Source organism: Cucurbita pepo, chromosome LG04 (genome assembly GCF_002806865.2).
Source record: "Cucurbita pepo subsp. pepo cultivar mu-cu-16 chromosome LG04, ASM280686v2, whole genome shotgun sequence".
Taxonomy (NCBI): domain Eukaryota; kingdom Viridiplantae; phylum Streptophyta; class Magnoliopsida; order Cucurbitales; family Cucurbitaceae; genus Cucurbita; species Cucurbita pepo.
Genome location: NC_036641.1, coordinates 11,915,159 through 11,934,578, shown reverse-complemented (window position 1 = coordinate 11,934,578; position 19,420 = coordinate 11,915,159). Strand labels below are relative to the sequence as shown.

The 19,420-nt window shown below is 36.7% G+C and overlaps 3 protein-coding genes across 5 annotated transcripts; 2 read left to right on the top strand and 1 right to left on the bottom strand.

The window, feature by feature from the left end:
* The first annotated feature begins 2,903 nt into the window (after positions 1-2,903).
* On the top strand, positions 2,904-6,887 carry LOC111793301 (probable WRKY transcription factor 72). Its single transcript, XM_023675131.1, has 6 exons — positions 2,904-2,959; positions 3,078-3,233; positions 3,650-3,730; positions 4,592-5,026; positions 5,103-5,216; positions 5,931-6,887. The coding sequence occupies exons 2-6, from the start codon at positions 3,153-3,155 to the stop codon at positions 6,717-6,719; spliced, it is 1,500 nt and encodes a 499-aa protein (XP_023530899.1). The 5' UTR covers positions 2,904-2,959; positions 3,078-3,152; the 3' UTR covers positions 6,720-6,887.
* An 872-nt stretch (positions 6,888-7,759) lies between these two features.
* On the bottom strand, positions 7,760-10,070 carry LOC111793302. Its single transcript, XM_023675132.1, has 6 exons — positions 9,944-10,070; positions 9,734-9,848; positions 8,787-9,135; positions 8,260-8,677; positions 8,121-8,176; positions 7,760-8,026 (listed from the first exon to the last, which is right to left on the bottom strand). The coding sequence occupies exons 1-6, from the start codon at positions 9,984-9,986 to the stop codon at positions 7,982-7,984; spliced, it is 1,026 nt and encodes a 341-aa protein (XP_023530900.1). The 5' UTR covers positions 9,987-10,070; the 3' UTR covers positions 7,760-7,981.
* A 2,508-nt stretch (positions 10,071-12,578) lies between these two features.
* Positions 12,579-19,051, top strand: LOC111794062 (ABC transporter A family member 7-like). 3 transcript variants are annotated; one of them, XM_023676181.1, is made up of 18 exons: positions 12,579-12,656; positions 12,946-13,327; positions 13,428-13,507; positions 13,618-13,762; positions 15,242-15,361; positions 15,457-15,581; positions 15,670-15,828; positions 15,922-16,084; positions 16,166-16,291; positions 16,398-16,481; positions 16,569-16,930; positions 17,135-17,335; positions 17,442-17,551; positions 17,639-17,723; positions 18,163-18,291; positions 18,375-18,480; positions 18,564-18,652; positions 18,752-19,051. In XM_023676181.1, the coding sequence occupies exons 1-18, from the start codon at positions 12,579-12,581 to the stop codon at positions 19,049-19,051; spliced, it is 2,844 nt and encodes a 947-aa protein (XP_023531949.1). The 3 variants fall into 3 exon arrangements, with proteins under 3 accessions (XP_023531949.1, XP_023531951.1, XP_023531950.1); XM_023676183.1 differs by lacking the exon at positions 13,428-13,507 and having other exon boundaries at positions 12,946-13,335; positions 13,645-13,762; positions 17,153-17,335; XM_023676182.1 differs by lacking the exon at positions 13,428-13,507 and having other exon boundaries at positions 12,946-13,346; positions 13,626-13,762.
* The last annotated feature ends 369 nt before the right edge of the window (positions 19,052-19,420 follow it).

Here is a 19,420-nt window from a genome sequence, read left to right as displayed (position 1 = left end):
AAGTTAGTCAAAATTGAGATAAGAAAACAATATGATTAGTCAACTCAACTCATTACATAATCAATTTTGACTAATTGGCATTGGAAAATTTTTTAATGCGAAAATAACCCTTTTTTCTCTTCTCAAATTCAACCAATTTATGTGACTTTTGATGAAATATACAAATAAAAATGACAACATAATTTAAATATAGAGAGGATTGTTCATGAAATATGGATATTTTTACACATTTTTTTGGTCTATAAAAATTGGGGATAGGGGCAGAGAAATATGTAGACATAGGTTTGAAATATTTTGGTTGACTTGTTGAGTCTTGATAACAACCTCAAATATAATTTTGGGTTATGAGATCATGATTCATCTACAAGTTTTGATTACGAATCAAATATTGTCTGCTTTGACTCATTACATATCGTCGTCAACTTTACAATTTTAAAATGTATCTACTAAAGAAAGGTTTCCACACCCCTGTAAGGAATGCTTCGTTTTCTTCTCTAATCAATGTGGGATGTAGAAACCTCGGTTGGAGAAGAGAACGAAGCATTCCTTATAAGCGTGTGGAAACATCTCTCTAGTAAACACGTTTTAAAATCGTAAGACTAACAGCGATACGTAACATATCAAAGTAGACAATATATACTAACGGTGGACTTGAGATGTTCGTTTACTGTTTGATCTTATTTGAGATGAGATAGGACGTTGTTGAGCAAGAATGAGTTAATAAGCCTCTTGATTATCCTTTGTACCAATTATAAACTTTGAATTAAGTTTAAGACCAACTTTAGTTGAGTCAAACTAACTTTTTGATTACTAATGTGGCAAGGAACTTTATTATTAAGATGTTTTAGTGCTAAATTTGGAAAATGGTGTCAAACACATTTTAGATGTCAAACATATTTTATATGATACATTTTCGGATTGAAAATATCATCGACGTTCATGATCAATTTCATTTTTTTAGCATGATAAAAATGTTGTGAATTTCGTAAGACCACGTTACATAAAATTTATGCAAAGTTCGATTGCATGTCCAAAACCTATAAATACGTAAAGTAATATGCATACGAATATGAATAGATATGCACTAGTGATACCCACCTCGAGAGTTTGACGTACATGAAATTGATCTATTTAGAAATGTTGCGTGATTGCATAGTCTTATCTAAGTGGATTACTTACGGAATATTTTTTTTTAAAAAAAATTAGACAATAATTAAAACGTACCGAACGAGGTGATTAGTGGATAATGTCATAGAATCAATGGCGTGTTTCTAACATGAAAGTTGTGTAACGGGACAAAATAAATAAATAAATAAATAAATTAATAAAGGGTCAAAAGCTGCCGTCTTTTTCTTATTCAACAAGTTGGCTTCTTCATTACACACAAAATGTTGAAAAACATCTTCAACACCATCAAAGTCCACTTCTCAAATCCATTGCCCTTCATCCTATTTAAAATAATTATAAATCACACAAATTATTTTATTTGTGAGTTTCTTCATTAATTATAACATACCAAACCCTCCCCATAAGTAAATCATATATGGGTTTGGTCAAATATAGCGTCCCGATGCTTAAGAACCCGTATTTCTCAAGTCAAATACGCAACTATGTAACCCATATCGTTAATTAACCATTATATAATTTATTAAAAAATCACATATTATATCGATTCATATTAACTAATTACGTCTCTTTATTTCGTATTTTATTTAATTACAAAATTTATTTATCACTTACTATTGATATGTCTCAATTAATACTTGGTTGAAAGTAAAAAGAAATTCATTTATAGTAATTATGAAAGAACATTTTAATACATATTTTATTCATCCACAATAATTGCTAGTCAACGGCTTCGATCCCGAGGTTGGTCAGCACAATATACGGCAAAATTATGTTTGCCCTGCTTGACCGGGTCGGGTCGGGTCATTGTAAGGATTTTTACATTTTTAATATCCATCTGCGCGAATATTCAACTTCAACCATTAACTTATATATTATTTATTTATTTATTTTTCTTAACTTATAATTTTTTTTTTTATAGAAACTTCACCATACATTATTTTTTCATCTAAATAAAACACCTTTAATGGGTTTAAAGACCCTTTATTTAATCATGTTTATATTAAACTAAGTAGAAATGATGAGTGTTCATATGACTCGAGAACTCGACCAACACAGATTACTTAACCTAATAGATAAAAATTGTGTTGGGTTGAATTTTTGAAAAAAAATTTGCTAGTTGACATTTTTTAGTTAGGTTGACCCAAAAATAGGATTACAAACTCAATTGAATCCTACTCTACTCTTGAAACTAAAATGAACTTTAAGAATATTTTACTTTTGTAACTGATGGTAGTGATGCATGGTGACTCGTGAATGTTTGATATTTGAGTTTTATGAGATTTTAGATATGAATGTAACAAGGGTTGAGTTGAAAACTTTATTCGGGTTGCTCGGGTTACAAATTCAACAAACTCGAAACGTTAGGTTGATCCAAAAGATCTTCTCAACCCAACCCGTATAAACTTCTAATAAGAATAGAGATTTGAATATCGGACCAGTGACATTAATATAGGTAAGAATGGTATTGGATATGACGTTAAAAAAAAAAGGTCAAAGGGATAGACTGAAATAATGAGAAAGAAGGGCATATGATAAGACTCAAATGCTTTGACCTAAGACAAAAGGAATGCAACATAACATAAGGACAAGACAATGGATGAGATGAGATGAGAAAGAAAACAACTAAGATTACCCATGGTAGCACACGGCATTGCCTACAACTTTGACCTTTGAACCAATCCCCATGTGACATGCATTCATTAATCAAACTTATATAATATAATATATATATATATATATATATATTTCAAAAACCCTATAATTAGCAGCGAAGTCTTACACTCAGCCCTCCCTCCGGCCATTGCGCCATAACCCAATTGAGTTTTATAATGTAAGTTGCAGAGTTTATGAAAGGGGTGTGCTTCGATTTGTGTTGGATTTGAGGATGAGTTGAATCTCAAGTCTTTTTTTAAAAAATTATTATGTTTTTTTTTTTTGTTTTTTTGTAGTTTTCTTGGGAACAAAGGGAAGAGGGAGAGAGGTCAAACACTGCAAGTAATTGAAGAACAAAAGAAGAGGGTTTCATGGAGGCTCAACCTTTGGCAACCACAGCTGATGCAGTTCAATCAGCTGGAGAAGATGAAGAACATGCTCCCAAACATAAGGTGATGTTTTGTTCTTGAAATTTTCTTGTTCATTCAAGCCTTGACTTTGAGGCAAATTTTGTTTTGTCTTTTGTTGAATTATTTGAGTTTGTGGAAGGAATCTTTCTTGTTTTTGTTTTTGTTTTTTGTAAAATAATGTCATATGTTCTTCGTAAAGATCAATAAACACGTAGTTTAATTATGAATTTGAGATGGGTTTTGTGTTAATTTAATGAAGATGTATGAACAATCTATCATCAATCAAGGTATTTAATAATTATATGGTTGATTGAATTAACTAAAAATGAAACGCCGTGGAGAAAATTTTAGTGTGTTGATTGATCATTGATGGGTTTGTGTTGTATTGTTATGATTTGAAGTTTGTTGTTTTTTGAGTATTGAATAATGTAATTAATTGGGTTGACGATTCAATATAGGTTCCCTTAATGGCTGACTTGGAGAAGCCTTCCATGGAGCCTCTTTCACTCGCATCTGCCTCTTCAACTTGGAAGGAAGAGGTAAAATCATACCCAATTCAATTTCTAACCTTTTGTACCTCGTAACGAACTTGACATCGACATCGACATTGACATTGTATTATACGAGGTAATACAATGTAGAGAATGTTGTAAATTGTCGTAAAAAAAATATTAATTTGGTTATTTAATCTTCGTATATAATCATTTTTTTTTTTTATTAATATTCTACCTGAATTATCCCTATATAACGGGTTTGTCTAGAAAGTTGAGGATATCAAAATTTGATTGACTTTGTGTGTCACATTCTATTTTTTAGTGACATTTGGGATAAACTTTTGGTGAGAGAATTTGTAGTGTAAGAGTGAAGTATTCACTCGTAAACACTTTGATTATTTATTAGTGATTGGTTGCTACACGTGAATGTAGGAAAATTTCTTCTCTATGAAATACGTAAATCTTTGTCTCTTTGTTTAAATTCCGTTCCTTGGTGTTGGGAGTACATTCGATTTTACTTCCGCTATTGGTACAACAAATGGTATCATAGTTTTGAGCATTTGAGCTCACAACAAGTAGTATCAGAGCTTTGAAGGTTGTATCAGTACAACAGAGATTGTTAAAAATATCATGTGTTTATAGCTAAAGAACACTATTTTCATTTTCATCAGTACGAGAAGAGTAAAAACTAAAAGCAAAGTCACTGAAACTTATGTTTAAAGTGGACAATATGATATCATTGTGGAGATTCGTGATTTCTAGCATAGTATAGTCATTTTGGGGGAAGATTTGATAATGGGTGATTTGTTGGGTTTGAATGGCTAAATCTTTAATGGGTTTGTGGTATTTTAGAAGTTGAAGATGAATTAATGAAGAAAATGGGTTATTTTCTCCATGAATGGACAGGATCATGAGCATGAACAAAGACTAAAAATGGCGAAAGGTGAAATGAGGGAAGTGAAGGAAGAAAACCAGCGGCTAAAAAGGTGTTTAGATGAAATGATGAGGGATTACGAGAGCCTGAAAAGGCAATTCCATGATATGAGTACCATAAACAACGAGGCAGCTGAAGAAGTTGAGGACATGGTTTCACTCACATTGGGAAGATCCTCAACCGACCAAAACAAGAACACTTGCCCTGAAACAAAGCCAGATCTTCAAAACATTCAAAGTCCGGCCGACAGTGAACAAGGCAAGGAGGAAGATGCCGGACAGACTTGGCCGCCGGGTAAAGTGTTGAAGGGGTTGGCTGCGCCGCCGGCCGGAGAAGATGAAGTTTCTCAGCAGAATCCTCCGAAGAAGACCAGGGTTTGTGTGCGGGCTCGGTGTGATACGCCAACGGTTAGTGATTATAATGGAATTGTAGCAAATGTGTATTGATTTATGAAAAGGGTTTGAAAGCAATAATGTTGCGCAGCTGAACGATGGGTGTCATTGGAGAAAATATGGGCAGAAGATTGCTAAAGGAAATCCTTGCCCTCGAGCTTACTATCGCTGCACCGGTGCACCCTCTTGCCCGGTTAGGAAGCAGGTACTTTTAATAAATGCTTCTCTAATAGTCCAAGCCCTCCGCTAACAGATGTTATACTCTTTAGGTTGTTTTTAAAACGGATTTGTTAGAGAGAGGTTTCTATACCCTACAAAGGTATTTAGTTCTCCTTCCCAACAGACATGAAATCTCACAATCCACCCCCTTTAGGCCCAGTGTCTTTGTTAGCACATTGCCTCGTGTCCACCCCTTTTGCGCTGGCTCATCGTTCGATATCTGTATTTGATATCATTTGTAACGGTCCAAGTTCACTCATAGCAGATATTGTCTTCTTTGGGTTTCCCTTTCAGGCTTTACCTGTTAGAGAAAGGTTACCACACCCTTATAAATGTATTTAGTTCTCATTCCTAACCGATGCGAGATCTCACAATCTACCTTCTTTGGAGCCTCCTTGCTGGTACACCACCTCGTGTCCACCCTATTTGAGGCTCAGCCTCCTCGTTGACACATAGTCTGGTGTCTGACTCTTATACCATTTATAAGAGCTCAAGTCCATTGATAGCTGGTTATTATTTTCTTTGGGTTTCCCTTTCGAACTTTTCCTCGAGATTTTTAAAACGCCTTTGCTAGAGAGAGATTCCCACACCCTTATAAAGAGTATTTCGTTCTCCTCCCTAATCGGGGTGAGATCTCACAGTTTCTTTTAATCTTGAAAGTAAACACGATTTGGATGCATATATTTATGAACATGTGTAGGTGCAAAGGAGTGTTGATGATATTTCAATACTAATCACCACCTATGAAGGAACTCACAACCATCCTCTACCTGTGTCAGCCATGGCCATGGCTTCGACCACGTCGGCCGCCGCCTCAATGCTCCTCTCGGGTGCTTCCACCTCGACCTCTCGGCCAGGACTAAACCCTTCGGCGATCGGGACAGCGTCTGCAAATCTCCATGGAATGAACATGTACACAAATTCAAAGCAATTCTACTTGTCAAACTCTTCAATGCTATCTTCTTCTCTAAACCATCCCACAATCACCTTAGACCTCACTTCAAATCCTCCCTCAGCTTCTTCTTCTTCTTCTTCTTCTTCTTTCCACAAAATCCCTTCAACTTATCCCCCAAAATATCCCTTCACCAGCCTTGATTTTGGGTCTTGGAATACTAATATCAACAAAAATGTATTAGGAATGTCATCAGATCTTGCTAAGCAATTCCCTCCCCATAGTAACATCTACCAAGCTTGCCTTCAACAATTTGCCAAACCTTCTACTCCTCCGCCCCTGCCTCTACCGGACACGATAGCAGCAGCAACCAAGGCAATTACGTCCGACCCGAGTTTCCAATCAGCATTGGCGGCTGCCCTCAGCTCGATCATCGGCGGCGGAAACGGGGGCGAGGCAGTTCAGGCAATGAGTAGCTATGTCCAAGCAGCACAGGGACAAGGAAGTATGGGGTTTCAGGCAGCTCCATCGTTGACATACTCCACATCTAAGAGTCCTTCATCTCCTGGTGACAGTAGAGACGATGATACCAAGTGAAAATGTGTGGACGATGAATATTTTGAACACTTTCTGAGAGTTGTAAATAACTCATCTTCTTTTGAGGAAAACAACACTTTTAGCCATTGGTTTTGTCAAGAAATGTTCATATATAGACAATTTTTGTTATGAGAATTCATCATTAATTTTAGTTTGTTATCTTTTTTATTTCTAATCTTATAGATTATATTTTCTTTTACGATATTAGTCCTCCCTAGTACGATATCAAATTCTAAGATATATTTGTTCACATGAGATTATCGAAATAATTTGATGGCGTGAAAATGAATCGATTTATTGATCTTGGAGTTTGTGTTACGATCTCTAGAGTACAATCTTTTAATGTTTTTTTTTTTTTTTGAGACGTAGACTTTAATATGAAGGGTTGCAAACTTATTCTCAAATGAAAGAGATTGAAATTTTATTGATTTCATAGATTTTGTAGTTGAACTTGAATTTCTTGGAGTTATTTCGAGACGAAAGAGACTATTAATTTCTTGAAGTCTTCCGGTCATTAAATCTTTTGAATTTTGAGTCGTGGATCTTCTAAATTTTCTTGTTTCCGTAGATTTTGTGGTTGAATTTGAAGCTTTTTTGAATTTCCTATTGAATGCTCTAAATTTTTATTACTCTATAAATGACCGGTGACCTACTTTATGAATTTGATGGACCTAGAGTTGATTGAATCTAGAATCAACTTTTTGTATTTGAATTTAATCGATATGTTTTAATAGCTTTGAATTATTTAAATTTTCGTGATATATTTTTAATGATTTTGACCTAAATTAACTCAAATTATATGCCATAATTTGATTGGACTAACTTATTTAAATTTCCATGATATACTTTCAATGTGAGAGAGTAATAGTGTCAATAAAGACCCAAGCTCTAAGGAGTTGGATTATGAGATCTCACGTCAGTTTGAGAGAATAACAAAACATTCTTTATAAGATCGTAAAATCCTGAGGATAAATATATATATATATATATATATATATCATTAGCAGAGTAGAGTGATTTACAAAATCCAAGCTGAAACGTTTTAGCAACAATGAATTAACTACCATAGATTTCAATACAATTGATGATAGTAATGCCTCATGTATATATATGTATTTAGTAACAGTGAACATGGCTCTTATAAACTATTATGTTTATAACAAGAAGAAAGCACGCACCAAATGACAAAGGCTGACACTTTCACTTCATCACCCCACTTCAAAACCACACAAATTACAAAAACCAAACAGAATCCCTTATCTTTATATCACTTCTTCTGTCGATGTCACTTCAATTTGGGGAGCCTCCTGCAAGGACGACAGTTCATATCATGATTTGAAGCGATATAGGAAACGAATTGGATTGAGGAGCTTAAGGTTAAAGGAAAAAGAATCGCTATACCAAATTTTCTTTGTTTGATTGCACTGAATCTTCTTCAGGACTCGTGCTGGCTGGAACTGTTAACAAATATAAAAATTTCAGTATGCAATGTTGTAGTAAATGATTGGAACTGTATAGAATCATTGTATTGTACTCTTACCTTTCTCGCTGAGCTGTTTTTTCCCCTGTTTCTTGGCTTTTTCCTTTCCTTGAATGGGTTCTTGCTTGTTTGGCTTTTGGGGTTTCTTCACAGGTTTTTTCACTGTCTCTGAAGTTGAATTTGGAGCAGCATTTTTGTTCCAGAGGCCCCGATTCCTGGGAGTTTTAGTAACATCAGTGCTTAAGGATTTTGGTTTGAGATTTCTAGGCTCCACTGTGGAGGAAGAGCTATGAACTTCATCATCTGAAGACCTTGTTCCCACTTCAGGCCCCTGAGAAAAGGTTTCAGAAACCTGCACTTGCTCTGTCTCTTCTGCTGCATTGTAGCTTTCAAGCAAATCTTTCACTGCTTGTTCACTTGCATTAAGATTGCACCGATCCATGTAGGCCTTGAGTTCATCACGCATTCGGTGAAAAGGCTGTTTTTTATAAATATAGAGTTAACATAAAGAAACAAAACTTCCATAATTGCAAGCTGGGTCAGACTCAAACAGACCAAAGAAGAGTTTCAGAAAACATTATTAGTACCTTGCACCCTGCCTCTAATGCAAGTTTGAAAAACCCAAGTGACACCGAATGCTTAGAAGCAGCTTCAGAGAGCTTGATCTGTGATAGCCAATATGATGTAGAACACAGAATGTTGAATGTTTTCCTGCTTGACGACCGTGAAACGTCAGAAACAGGAGTGTCACTTTTCCCCTGGTTTCTGGCAGTCCTCCGGACCTCGGATATTGGTGTAATGTTGCCAACTAATTTTCGAGTTGGGCTTACATTTTTAGTCGGAATTGACAGCCTTCTTGGTGGTTTAGCCGACTTGTCCTTGGCAGATAGGTCAAGAACTCCGACACTTTTACTCACACTGGATATAGTTCTACCCCTGTAACTCCAACAAACAATCAATCAATCTTTAGTGCTTTAAACAGACAAGAATTGATGAATAATGTCAAACGGCACAGTTAGATGCTGCACAAAGTTTAGCTAAAGGTGTAGACAGTTATGATAAATGGAATGAAGATTCAGAATATTCAATTTCCGAACGAGAGAAGAACATAGGTAGACACCATTACCCAATACGAAAGGCAACTGCTAAGAATCGATTTAATCTTAAGCATTCCCCAATTAGTCAACAGGCGACAGCAACGACATATAAAATGCCAAAGCAAATAGCACTATCATCAAAACTACGGAACTATGAGGAGAAATCGTGGATTTTCCATTGATCAACATCACAGTTTACCGGTTGTAAAGATTTGTGACAGTTATTTGAGAGTATCAAACACGATCAAGCCAAATTAAGGTAAAATCTATTGATCAACAAAACCTCCCATCATATGAAATCAATTAACACAGAAACATCATCATAGAGATATTAAAGGAGCAACTAAACGCACAAACATCAATCGCGCGAAAAAAGTAACAAACATCAATCGCGCGAAACAAGTAAAGTAGGGTTAGAAATAAACAGAGTAAACCACCTTTTAGAGGCAGAAGAAGGCGGATTCGAGAATTCAGGCACAGGAGGCATCTCCTCCTTCGATTTAGTCCCCGATCGCAAAGCATAGCGCTGAAGCTTGGGTCTCGCTGAATTCCCTAACTCATCCAAACCAAAAGCGGAAAAAATCAGCTAAGAAAGAGAATTAAAACAGCAGGAATAAATTTACAAATGAGAATTCAGCAAATTAAACCTGGAAGTGGAGTGGATTGCTGCTCCTTGATGGGTTCTTCCATGGCTCAGCTTCTCTGGAATTCAAAAATAGAATTCTCCGCTCTCTCCCCCGCTCCGATTGTAGACGACAAAGATTCTAATGAGTGCAGCTCTCCATTAGGGATTTTATACCCAAATGAGAAAATAAAATAAATATTAAAAAAAAAGGGATTAGGCGGGAAAATATAGAAACTGTCATCCATATCTTAAACACAAATGTTTTATGTTTTAACAATGAACTCGCGTTGTCCGAGCGACACGTGTACAGAGTGACGTGTAAATATATGATTTTGTATGAATTAAACGCTGGTTATAAAATGCTAATGATGACACGTGGAGGATTAAGAGAGGGATTAAAATTTCTAACCGCAGCTTCGGAATAAAGAGAAAAAAACGGACGCCTGCCCCACAGCGACTTGCGGATGCTTAAAGAAAAAAGGATAAAAAAATAAAAAATAAAAAATAACGCTCACAAATTCGAATTTCAAATTTAAATTTGTAAGCCGTTGAGATTGAAAGGAACCGTGCTTTTGCAGTTCTGTCTAATGGGCCTTCTCTGGGCTGGACTGACCTCCTGGGCCGACGACCCCTCTGATGGCGGCCCACCATCATGGCCCAGCTCTGTCTCTTCCAGCGACAATTGTCATTTTCTACCCCTTTTTTTTAAAAAAAGTATATTATTTCGTTCCTTTTATTTTTAGATTTTGTTTATTCTAATTCTCATGCATATTTTAGTTAAACTATTGATATTATACGTCAATTACGCTAATTTATGATTATGATAGGTCTCTATTCTGTCCCTAAAATTTGAACTTTTAGTTCTAGGACAGGTCTCTGCTGTCTCTATCCCTCAAATTTCCACAAATCTTAATCCAACCGGTATTTGTAATGCTAAGGTTTTGAATGCCAACACAGAAAAATGAGGCAGCTTTCATATACTCATCTCATCGGTAGCAACAACTGAAAAATGATGTTCCATAAAAGCTTAATGATGAGTATACCTCAACGGTGTGGCTAGATTGGTTCAATAATCTCATATACAAAGATGAATATCAGTTTATTACGAGTTAAATTTAATGCTCCAAGATAGACATTAGATTATTCTTAGGATTGCTCGTCAAACTCTATAGGGATAACTTCATATCTCTATAAACATCTCATATACAAAGATGAATATCAATTTCTCTAAAAAAAACGGGGATGTTGATTGCAAGATAGGGTTGTTGTGTCACCTATGACCTAAATTCAAGCCAATTTCCTCCCGAAAGAAAGAGTAAGTGTCGCACAGTCGCTTTGTAAACCTAAGCATGATTGTGCGAAATAATACGCGTCCCTCGAGAGTCCAGGAAGTTGAATTTAGTACTTCAACCCAAATTCTTCTCTTCTCCTTTACTTCATGACTCGGTTTTATCAATGCATAATATATGTTTAAAAAAAGTTATTAAAATATAAATAAATAGCATATTTTTTTCTCTTTCTTTTTAGTATAAGTCAAGATAATACGAAGTGGTTGAGTATCTAAAAAAATAGAAATAAAAATAAAAATAAAATAAATAATAAAGTAGGGTTATTTTATTTGATTATCTACACCATTTATATTGCTAATATCGATTTCATTTTAAGTAAACGTTGTGATTATTGATTTAATAAGTCTTAGACGCTAAGCTCTTTAATTTTGTTTTAAACAAAATATTATTTTATTTTATTTTATTTTATAATTGCACGAGTTTTGTTCCTGTCGGAATCGGTCCTAGCTCCTAATACTACTGCCTCCCAACCAGTTTTATTTTATTGTTTTTTTTTTTTAAATTTTAAATAATTAAACATTTATTTTTTAATTATTCCAAAATAATTGTTTATACTATAATATAAAGTAAATAAAATTTAAATTTTCCCAAATTACCATCTAATTAATGTCACTCCAGATTTATTATATACACAATTCTGAAAAAATACACTATTGACTTCGCTTTAATTCATGACTTATGAATTAATTAATAGCTTATACTATAAATAAAATATGAAAATGTGATCGATTATTTCAAGATTAAAAAAAAAAACAAGCTTAATGTGCACTAAAATCTGTAATGCACGCATCTTAATAAAATATTTCTCAATTACAATTAAATATTCATATTCAACTAATTAGTATTAATAAACTAATTATTTTATAGTAATCAAAATATCCCAAAATTTCAGTATTCTATATATATTTTAATATTTTTTAGTTCTTAATTTAATTATTCATCAACTATGACATATAAATTTATGCTCGAAAAGAGCGAGGATTAATGTTTTTTTTTTTAAAAAAATGCGTCAGGGACATTTTCGTAATTTCGTTTCGGTCCTTTCGGTCGCTAGCTTGCCGGAATAAAACCATTTTTGAAAATTATGTAAAGAGTAGGGGTAATATCGTAATTTCAGGATATAGCTTCGACCCCAACTAAAGGCATTTCCGCTGTCCAAAGAGAAGTAGCGAAACAGAGGAGCTAGAAGACAGGGGACTAACAGTTTTGTTCGTTTGGGAAGTTGGAACTTTGGGTCGTTGTTGGAAAGACAAAGAAGGGGCTTGAGGATTCTGGTTGCTGAGGTTCTTTTCTTTTCTTGGGGTAAAAATGGCGGATCATTCTGTTGGTCCCGCCAGTTTCTGGACTCAAGCTAATGCTCTGCTCAGGAAGAACTTGACTTATCAGGTCTTTCTAATATGACGGATCATTTCTCATTTATGGTTTCGATTTCTATATGAAATCCATAGAACTAGGGTTCTATGATGTGGGTTTTCGTTTTGATGTTCTTTAATCTCTGAAACCGTTCTTCTTTTCTTCATTATGTTCATACAGTTTGAATTGGTTTGTTGATTTCTTTGGCATTGCCTATTCATGCTTGCTTCTTTCTAACCAGTGTAGTTCATTTTTTAAAAGATGGGATTCAGCAAAGCAGCTCTTATGTTGTGTGCTGACTTGTGGTTGTTTCCCTCCTCAGAAACGCAATATGATGACGAACGTTCGCCTCATTTTGTTCCCATTTCTCCTGTGTTTGTTACTTGTACTCCTTCAATCATTGATCAACAATGAATTGGACAAGCCCAAATACAGATGTGGTTGTACATGTATTGATACTAATGCAGATGGTACCTGTGAAGAAGTCTGTGGAATTCAATATTCAACTTTGGAACAAGCTGCCAGTTGCCCAATTGAAAGCCCACCCGAATGGCCTCCTTTGTTGCAAATGCCAGCTCCCGAGTTTCGCGCTGTTAGAGCCAGTTTTAATCCATTTATGGACTTACGGGACGAGTTGTGCAGGCGAACGGGGACGTGTCCGGCAACTGTACTTTTCACTGGAACTAATCAATCTCTTGGAGAAAGTATGCGAATGAATAATCTGTCTTTGCATATGCAGTTGAATTCATTGATGTCTTTCTAGTTCTTCATGGATATTTATAATCTGTCTCTTTGTTTGGCTAGTTCTGGTTGGAAGCATGTTCACAAATTCATTCAATCTCAATTCCAACAATGTTTCAGATAGTTTAGCTTTTAATGTGGTGGTGAGTAGTTAAATCTTTCTCTCTTCCCATGGTATCATTTTGATCTTGGTCTGTGTATTCAGTACTTCTATCTTGAACTGCTCAACCTTGTAGCTTTTTTAAATGCCCAGGGCTCAAGCACGATGATTAAGGACAACAACTTTCTGGAGCCAGCTTTTGCTTCAAACCTTCCTTTGTATAATGTGCAACTTCAGTGCACAGGAAACTCTTCTCTTACTGTTTCTGTTCCTGTTATGTCTGTTGAAAAGCCTAAAGGTAAGCTCATTATTTTAGATATATTTCTCAATTTTCCTCTCATGGGTTGGTTAGATTGGTTAGAAATCACGAACGAACTTCCATAATAGTATGGTATTGTCCACTTTGAGCAATAGTTCTCGTGGTTTTACTTTTGGTTTCCCCAAAAGGCCTTATACCAATGGAGATAGTGTTACTTAATTATAAACCCATGATCTTACTCTTAATTAGCCAATGTGAGACTACTCCTCTCAATAATCCTCAGCAATCCTCCCCTCGAACAAAGTACATCATTGTGAGATCCCACGTCGGTTGGAGAGGGGAACGAAGCATTCTTTTTAAGGGTGTGGAAACCTCTCTCTAGTAGACGCGTTTTAAAAATAGGGGAAGCCCGGAAGGGAAAGCTAAAGAGGATAATTTCTACTAGCGATGGGCTTGAGCTATTACAAATGGTATCAAAGCTAGACATTGGGGCCCCTCTCTGATAAGGAAATACATGTGTGAACGAGGAGACTAAACCCTAGAGGGGTTGGACACCAGGCGGTGTGCCAGCGAAGACGTTGGGCTCCAAAGGTGGATGGATTGGGGGTCCCACATTGATTGGAGAGAGGAACAAGTGCTAGCGAGGACGCTGGGCCCCAAAGGGGGGTAGATTGTGAGATCCCACATCAGTGGGAAAGGGGAACGAAGCATTCTTTATAAGGGCGTGAAAACCTCCCCTTAGCAGATACGTTTTAAAAACTTTTAGGGGGAAAGCCTAAAGAGAACAATATCTACTAGCGGTTCGCTTGGGCTGTTACAACCTTAGAGTCATATTAGGAACCACGACTCTTCACAATGGTATGATATTCTATTCCTTACTTATAAACCCATGATCATTCCCTTAATTAGCCATTGTGGGACTCCCTCCCAACAATCCTCCCCTCGAACAAAATACATCATAGAGTCTCCTCTGAGGCCTATGGAGCCCTCGAACAATCTCCCTTTAATCAACGCTCGACTCCTTCTTTGGAGCCCTTGAACAAAGCACACCCTTTATTTGACACTTGAGTCACTTTTGACTACACCTTCGAGGCTCACAACTTCTTTGTTCAACATTTGAGAATTCTATTGGCATAGCTAAGTTAAGGGCCTGACTCTGATACCATGTAAGGAACTATGACTCTCCACAATGGTATGATATTGTCCACTTTGAGCACAAGTTCTCGTGACTTTGATTTTGGTTACCCAAAAGGTCTCATACCAATAGAGATGTATTCTTTACTTATAAACCCATGATCATTCCGCCAATCTGAGACTCCCTCCTAGCCATCCTCAACAAGATTGTCATGCAAAAACAAAAATTAGAGAAGGCTGAGTTCAAAGCTAGTGCGTAATACTCATGATCAGACACACTTATCAATCCACACGATCAGTTATAATAAGATAAGAAAAAAGGAGTGTTATTGATACAGTCCTATGTATTCAATGTTCTTTGTCTTTTTTCTTGCTTGAATGTAGAGGTTATATGTGTTCAAGGCTTACATTTGTGGCGCAACAGTGCTTCTGAGGTCAACGATGAGATGTATAAGGGATTTCATAAGGGAAATTCAGAGGGGAAAGTTAATGAAATCCTTGCAGGTTGATTTACTTGATACCTATTGCAGCATTGACATAGTAACTTCCTTTTTTCTTTGGCTGTCATGTTAGAACTCATTGTTTCACTCTTTTCACAGGTTTTGATTTCTTAAACTCAAATGCAAATAGCTTTAATGTTAGCGTTTGGTATAATTCAAGTATCAGAAACGAATCTGGATATTTTCCTCCGACATTACTGCGTGTTCCACGCTCAGTGAATCTAGTAGGCTTGTTTATAATTCTCCTCCATTTCTATTTCTCCAGAGGAGAATGTATGATAAACAACACTAATTCTAGTGATGGTTTTGCAGGCAACCAATGCCTACCTTAAAAATTTGGTCGGACCAGGAACAGAAATTCCTTTCGAGTTTGTCAAAGAAATGCCAAAGGCAGGATCCAAGCTCAGGCTCGATCTATCCTCTTTGCTTGGCACTCTTTTCTTTACTTGGGTCGTTCTGCAGCTTTTCCCTGTAAGATTATTTCCTTATCCAAGCTCAGGTTTGAGATGCATGTCCTTAAGAGAATTGCTTAAGTTATGTTTCTTGATGTTGCTGTTGATGTAGGTTGTATTGACATCATTGGTTTACGAGAAGCAACAGAAGCTGAGAATCATGATGAAAATGCATGGCCTTGGCGACGGGCCTTATTGGTTGATCTCTTATGCATATTTCTTTACAATATCTGCCATTTACATGCTATGTTTTGTGGTATTTGGCTCAGTTATAGGTAACATCTTTGGCGCTTCTCTACTCTTTTATAGTTTTACTGCTAATTTGCTGTTTGCTTAATCCTTTGATATTCTTGCAGGGCTAAAATTTTTCACATTGAACGACTACAGCATCCAAGTTGTGTTTTATTTCCTCTATATAAACGTGCAAATTTCTTTGGCTTTCTTAACTGCAGCATGGTTCACAAATGTAAAGACTGCTTCAGGTTTACACACCTTCATTCTCTAATGCCTAATACCCACTTGTCCCTTACTATTTACAACCACACTTTACTCACCTCTATTGTCATTTCTGCATTAAACATCATGTAGTCATAGCTTACATACTCGTATTTGGATCGGGGCTCTTAGGCGGCTTCCTTTTTCATTTTTTTCTTGAAGACCCTTCATTTCCATGTAAGCTGAAAACGTTTCACACAAATGTTTAGTCTTATTTGTGATGGTTATCTAAGAACTTAACATGAACTCATTTTGTGTATGTAGATGCCTGGATTATAGTATTGGAGTTATACCCTGGCTTTTCTCTGTATCGTGGATTATACGAGTTTGCACAGTATTCCTTCATTGGAAACTTTATGGGGACTGATGGAATGCGTTGGGGGAAGTTGAGTGACGAACTTAACGGGATGCAAGATGTGATGATTATCATGGTTGTAGAGTGGTTGTTGGTATTGTTGGTTGCATATTATCTAGATCAAATTTCATCCTCTGGTGGTGGTAAAGCTCCTCTATTTTTCTTGAGAAGGTTTCGGAAAAAGGCCGCTGCATCGTTTCGGTTGCCAAGTTTGCGAAAACAAGGTTCTAAAGCCTTCGTTGATATGGAACAACCTGATGTCGTTCAAGAGGTAAACACAGATATGGTTCTCTTTAGACTTTCTCAGAAGGTTTTTAAAACATGTTTACTAGAGATAGGTTTCTACACCCTTATAAAGAATGTATCGTTACCCTCTCCAACCAGATACGAGTCAAAGACTTGCATGTTGATCTAGTTGTTGCAGCCTGCAATTGTTGGTCGGTAGCATTAACAGCACATCTGTTTTATTTCGTAGAGGGAGAAGGTTGAACAGTTATTACTGGAACCAGATACGAGTCATGCCATTGTGTGTGACAACCTCAAAAAGGTCTATCCAGGAAGAGATGGAAATCCTGAGAAGTTTGCTGTAAAAGGTTTATCTCTTGCTGTTCCTCGAGGGGAGTGTTTCGGCATGCTCGGTCCAAATGGTGCAGGGAAAACCTCATTTATCAGTATGGTAAGATGAAAACTTCAAGTGAAGCCACATTTATCTTAGAATTATCATGTCATATATGTTCTTCCCATTATACATTTTGCGTACTCATTAGCTTGGATTAATATAGATGATTGGCCTCACAAAGCCGAGTGCTGGCACGGCGTTTGTCCAAGGTCTGGATATATGGAACGATATGGATATGATATATACTAACATGGGTGTATGTCCACAGCATGAGTAAGCTCAATATCTCGTGCGGTCTGCATATTTTTGTCTCAAGGTTACCTCTAAAGTTCTTCATGTTTCTTTTATTCAATTATGTAGCCTGCTATGGGAACAACTCACAGGAAGAGAGCACCTACTCTTCTATGGCAGACTGAAGAATCTACGAGGCTCTGCGCTAACTGAAGTAAGGAACTATACCCTATCTTGAAATGATCAACAGTAATGGCTCAAGCCCACCGCTAGCATATATTGTCCTACTCTTCTAGGAAGAGATTTCCACACAGTTACAAAAAAATGCTTCATTCTCCTCCCCAACTGATCGATGTGAGACCCCTAATCCTCCCCCTTCGGGGCCCAGTGTTCTACTGGCACATCGCCCAGTGTTTGACTCTGATACTATTTGTAACGGCCCAAGCCCACAGCGAGTAAATATTGTCCTCTTTAGACTTTCTCTTTCGGGGTTCACCTCAAATTTTTAAAACGCGTCTGTTAGGGTGATGTTTCCACACTCTTATATAAAGAATACTTTGTTCTCTTCCCCAACCGAGGTGAGATCTCACCTCAACTAAGTTCAAAGAGAATCTCAATAGCTCATTGATGATTGTTCAATCTTACTGCCACAGGCAGTGGAAGAGTCTTTAAAGGGTGTCAATCTGTATCACGGAGGAGTTGCTGATAAACAAGCTGGGAAGTACAGTGGGGGAATGAAGAGGAGGCTCAGTGTTGCTATTTCACTAATGGGAGACCCCAAAGTAAGCTCCTTTCATCTGATCTTCTGATAATCTTCTTAGTTCATTGTTAGTCCTAATACCAAATTCATTGCAACTCTATCAAGGTCGTTTACATGGACGAACCGAGCACTGGGCTTGATCCAGCTTCAAGAAACAGTTTATGGAATGTGGTGAAGCGCGCAAAGCGAGATCGAGCTATAATTCTTACCAGTACCTCTCTTCTCCTTCTCAATGAACTCAATTTATCATCACAAAATGTTATCAACCAACCTCATTTTTCCTCTATTTATCAGCACATTCCATGGAGGAAGCAGAAGTCCTCTGCGACCGATTGGGAATCTTCGTAGATGGAAGCTTGCAGTGCATAGGAAATCCTAAAGAGGTACTTAGAATTATGTCCCCAAAGCTCCAAAATCCTCAAACCAATCTGATTAGCTTTACTGACATGACTCTTGATACGTACTTGAATTGTCTTTTCCAGCTCAAAGGTAGATATGGAGGATCTTATATATTCACAATGACTGTATCTGCAAATCAAGACGTTGATGTCGAGAATATGGTGAAGCATCTGTCTCCCAGTGCTAGTAAGATCTACCACATCTCTGGAACTCAGAAATATGAACTGCCCAAACACGAGGTCCGAATTGCTGACGTGTTTCAAGCTGTGGAAAATGCAAAGAGTAGGTTCACAGTCTTTGCTTGGAGTCTGGCTGACACAACATTAGAGGATGTCTTTATTAAGGTTGCACGAGGAGCACAATCGTTCGATGTTCTTTCATGATGCTTCTTTCTCTTCATTCCACTGTCATGTTTGTCTTTTTCTCTATATGTTTGAATGTCTTTACATGTATAGTTCACAACACATTATTATTTCTTCAAATTTATACGTATAGTTCAATCTCATAACGCGACAAGATGATTGCTCAATACTTCCATAGAGTCAAGTCGATTTGTCGGGAGATAAATGAACTAGATCTAAAGTCCGTCATTGGAGAAACTTGAATGAAGAAGATCATCACCAATTGATTGTGACTAGAATATAGAAGTTTTGTTATTACTATACAAGGATGACTCGTTCGACCATTACTTGTACAGTTTGAAATTTTACTACCCAACCAAGAAGACATGCTAAGAAAATGGGAAGCATCAC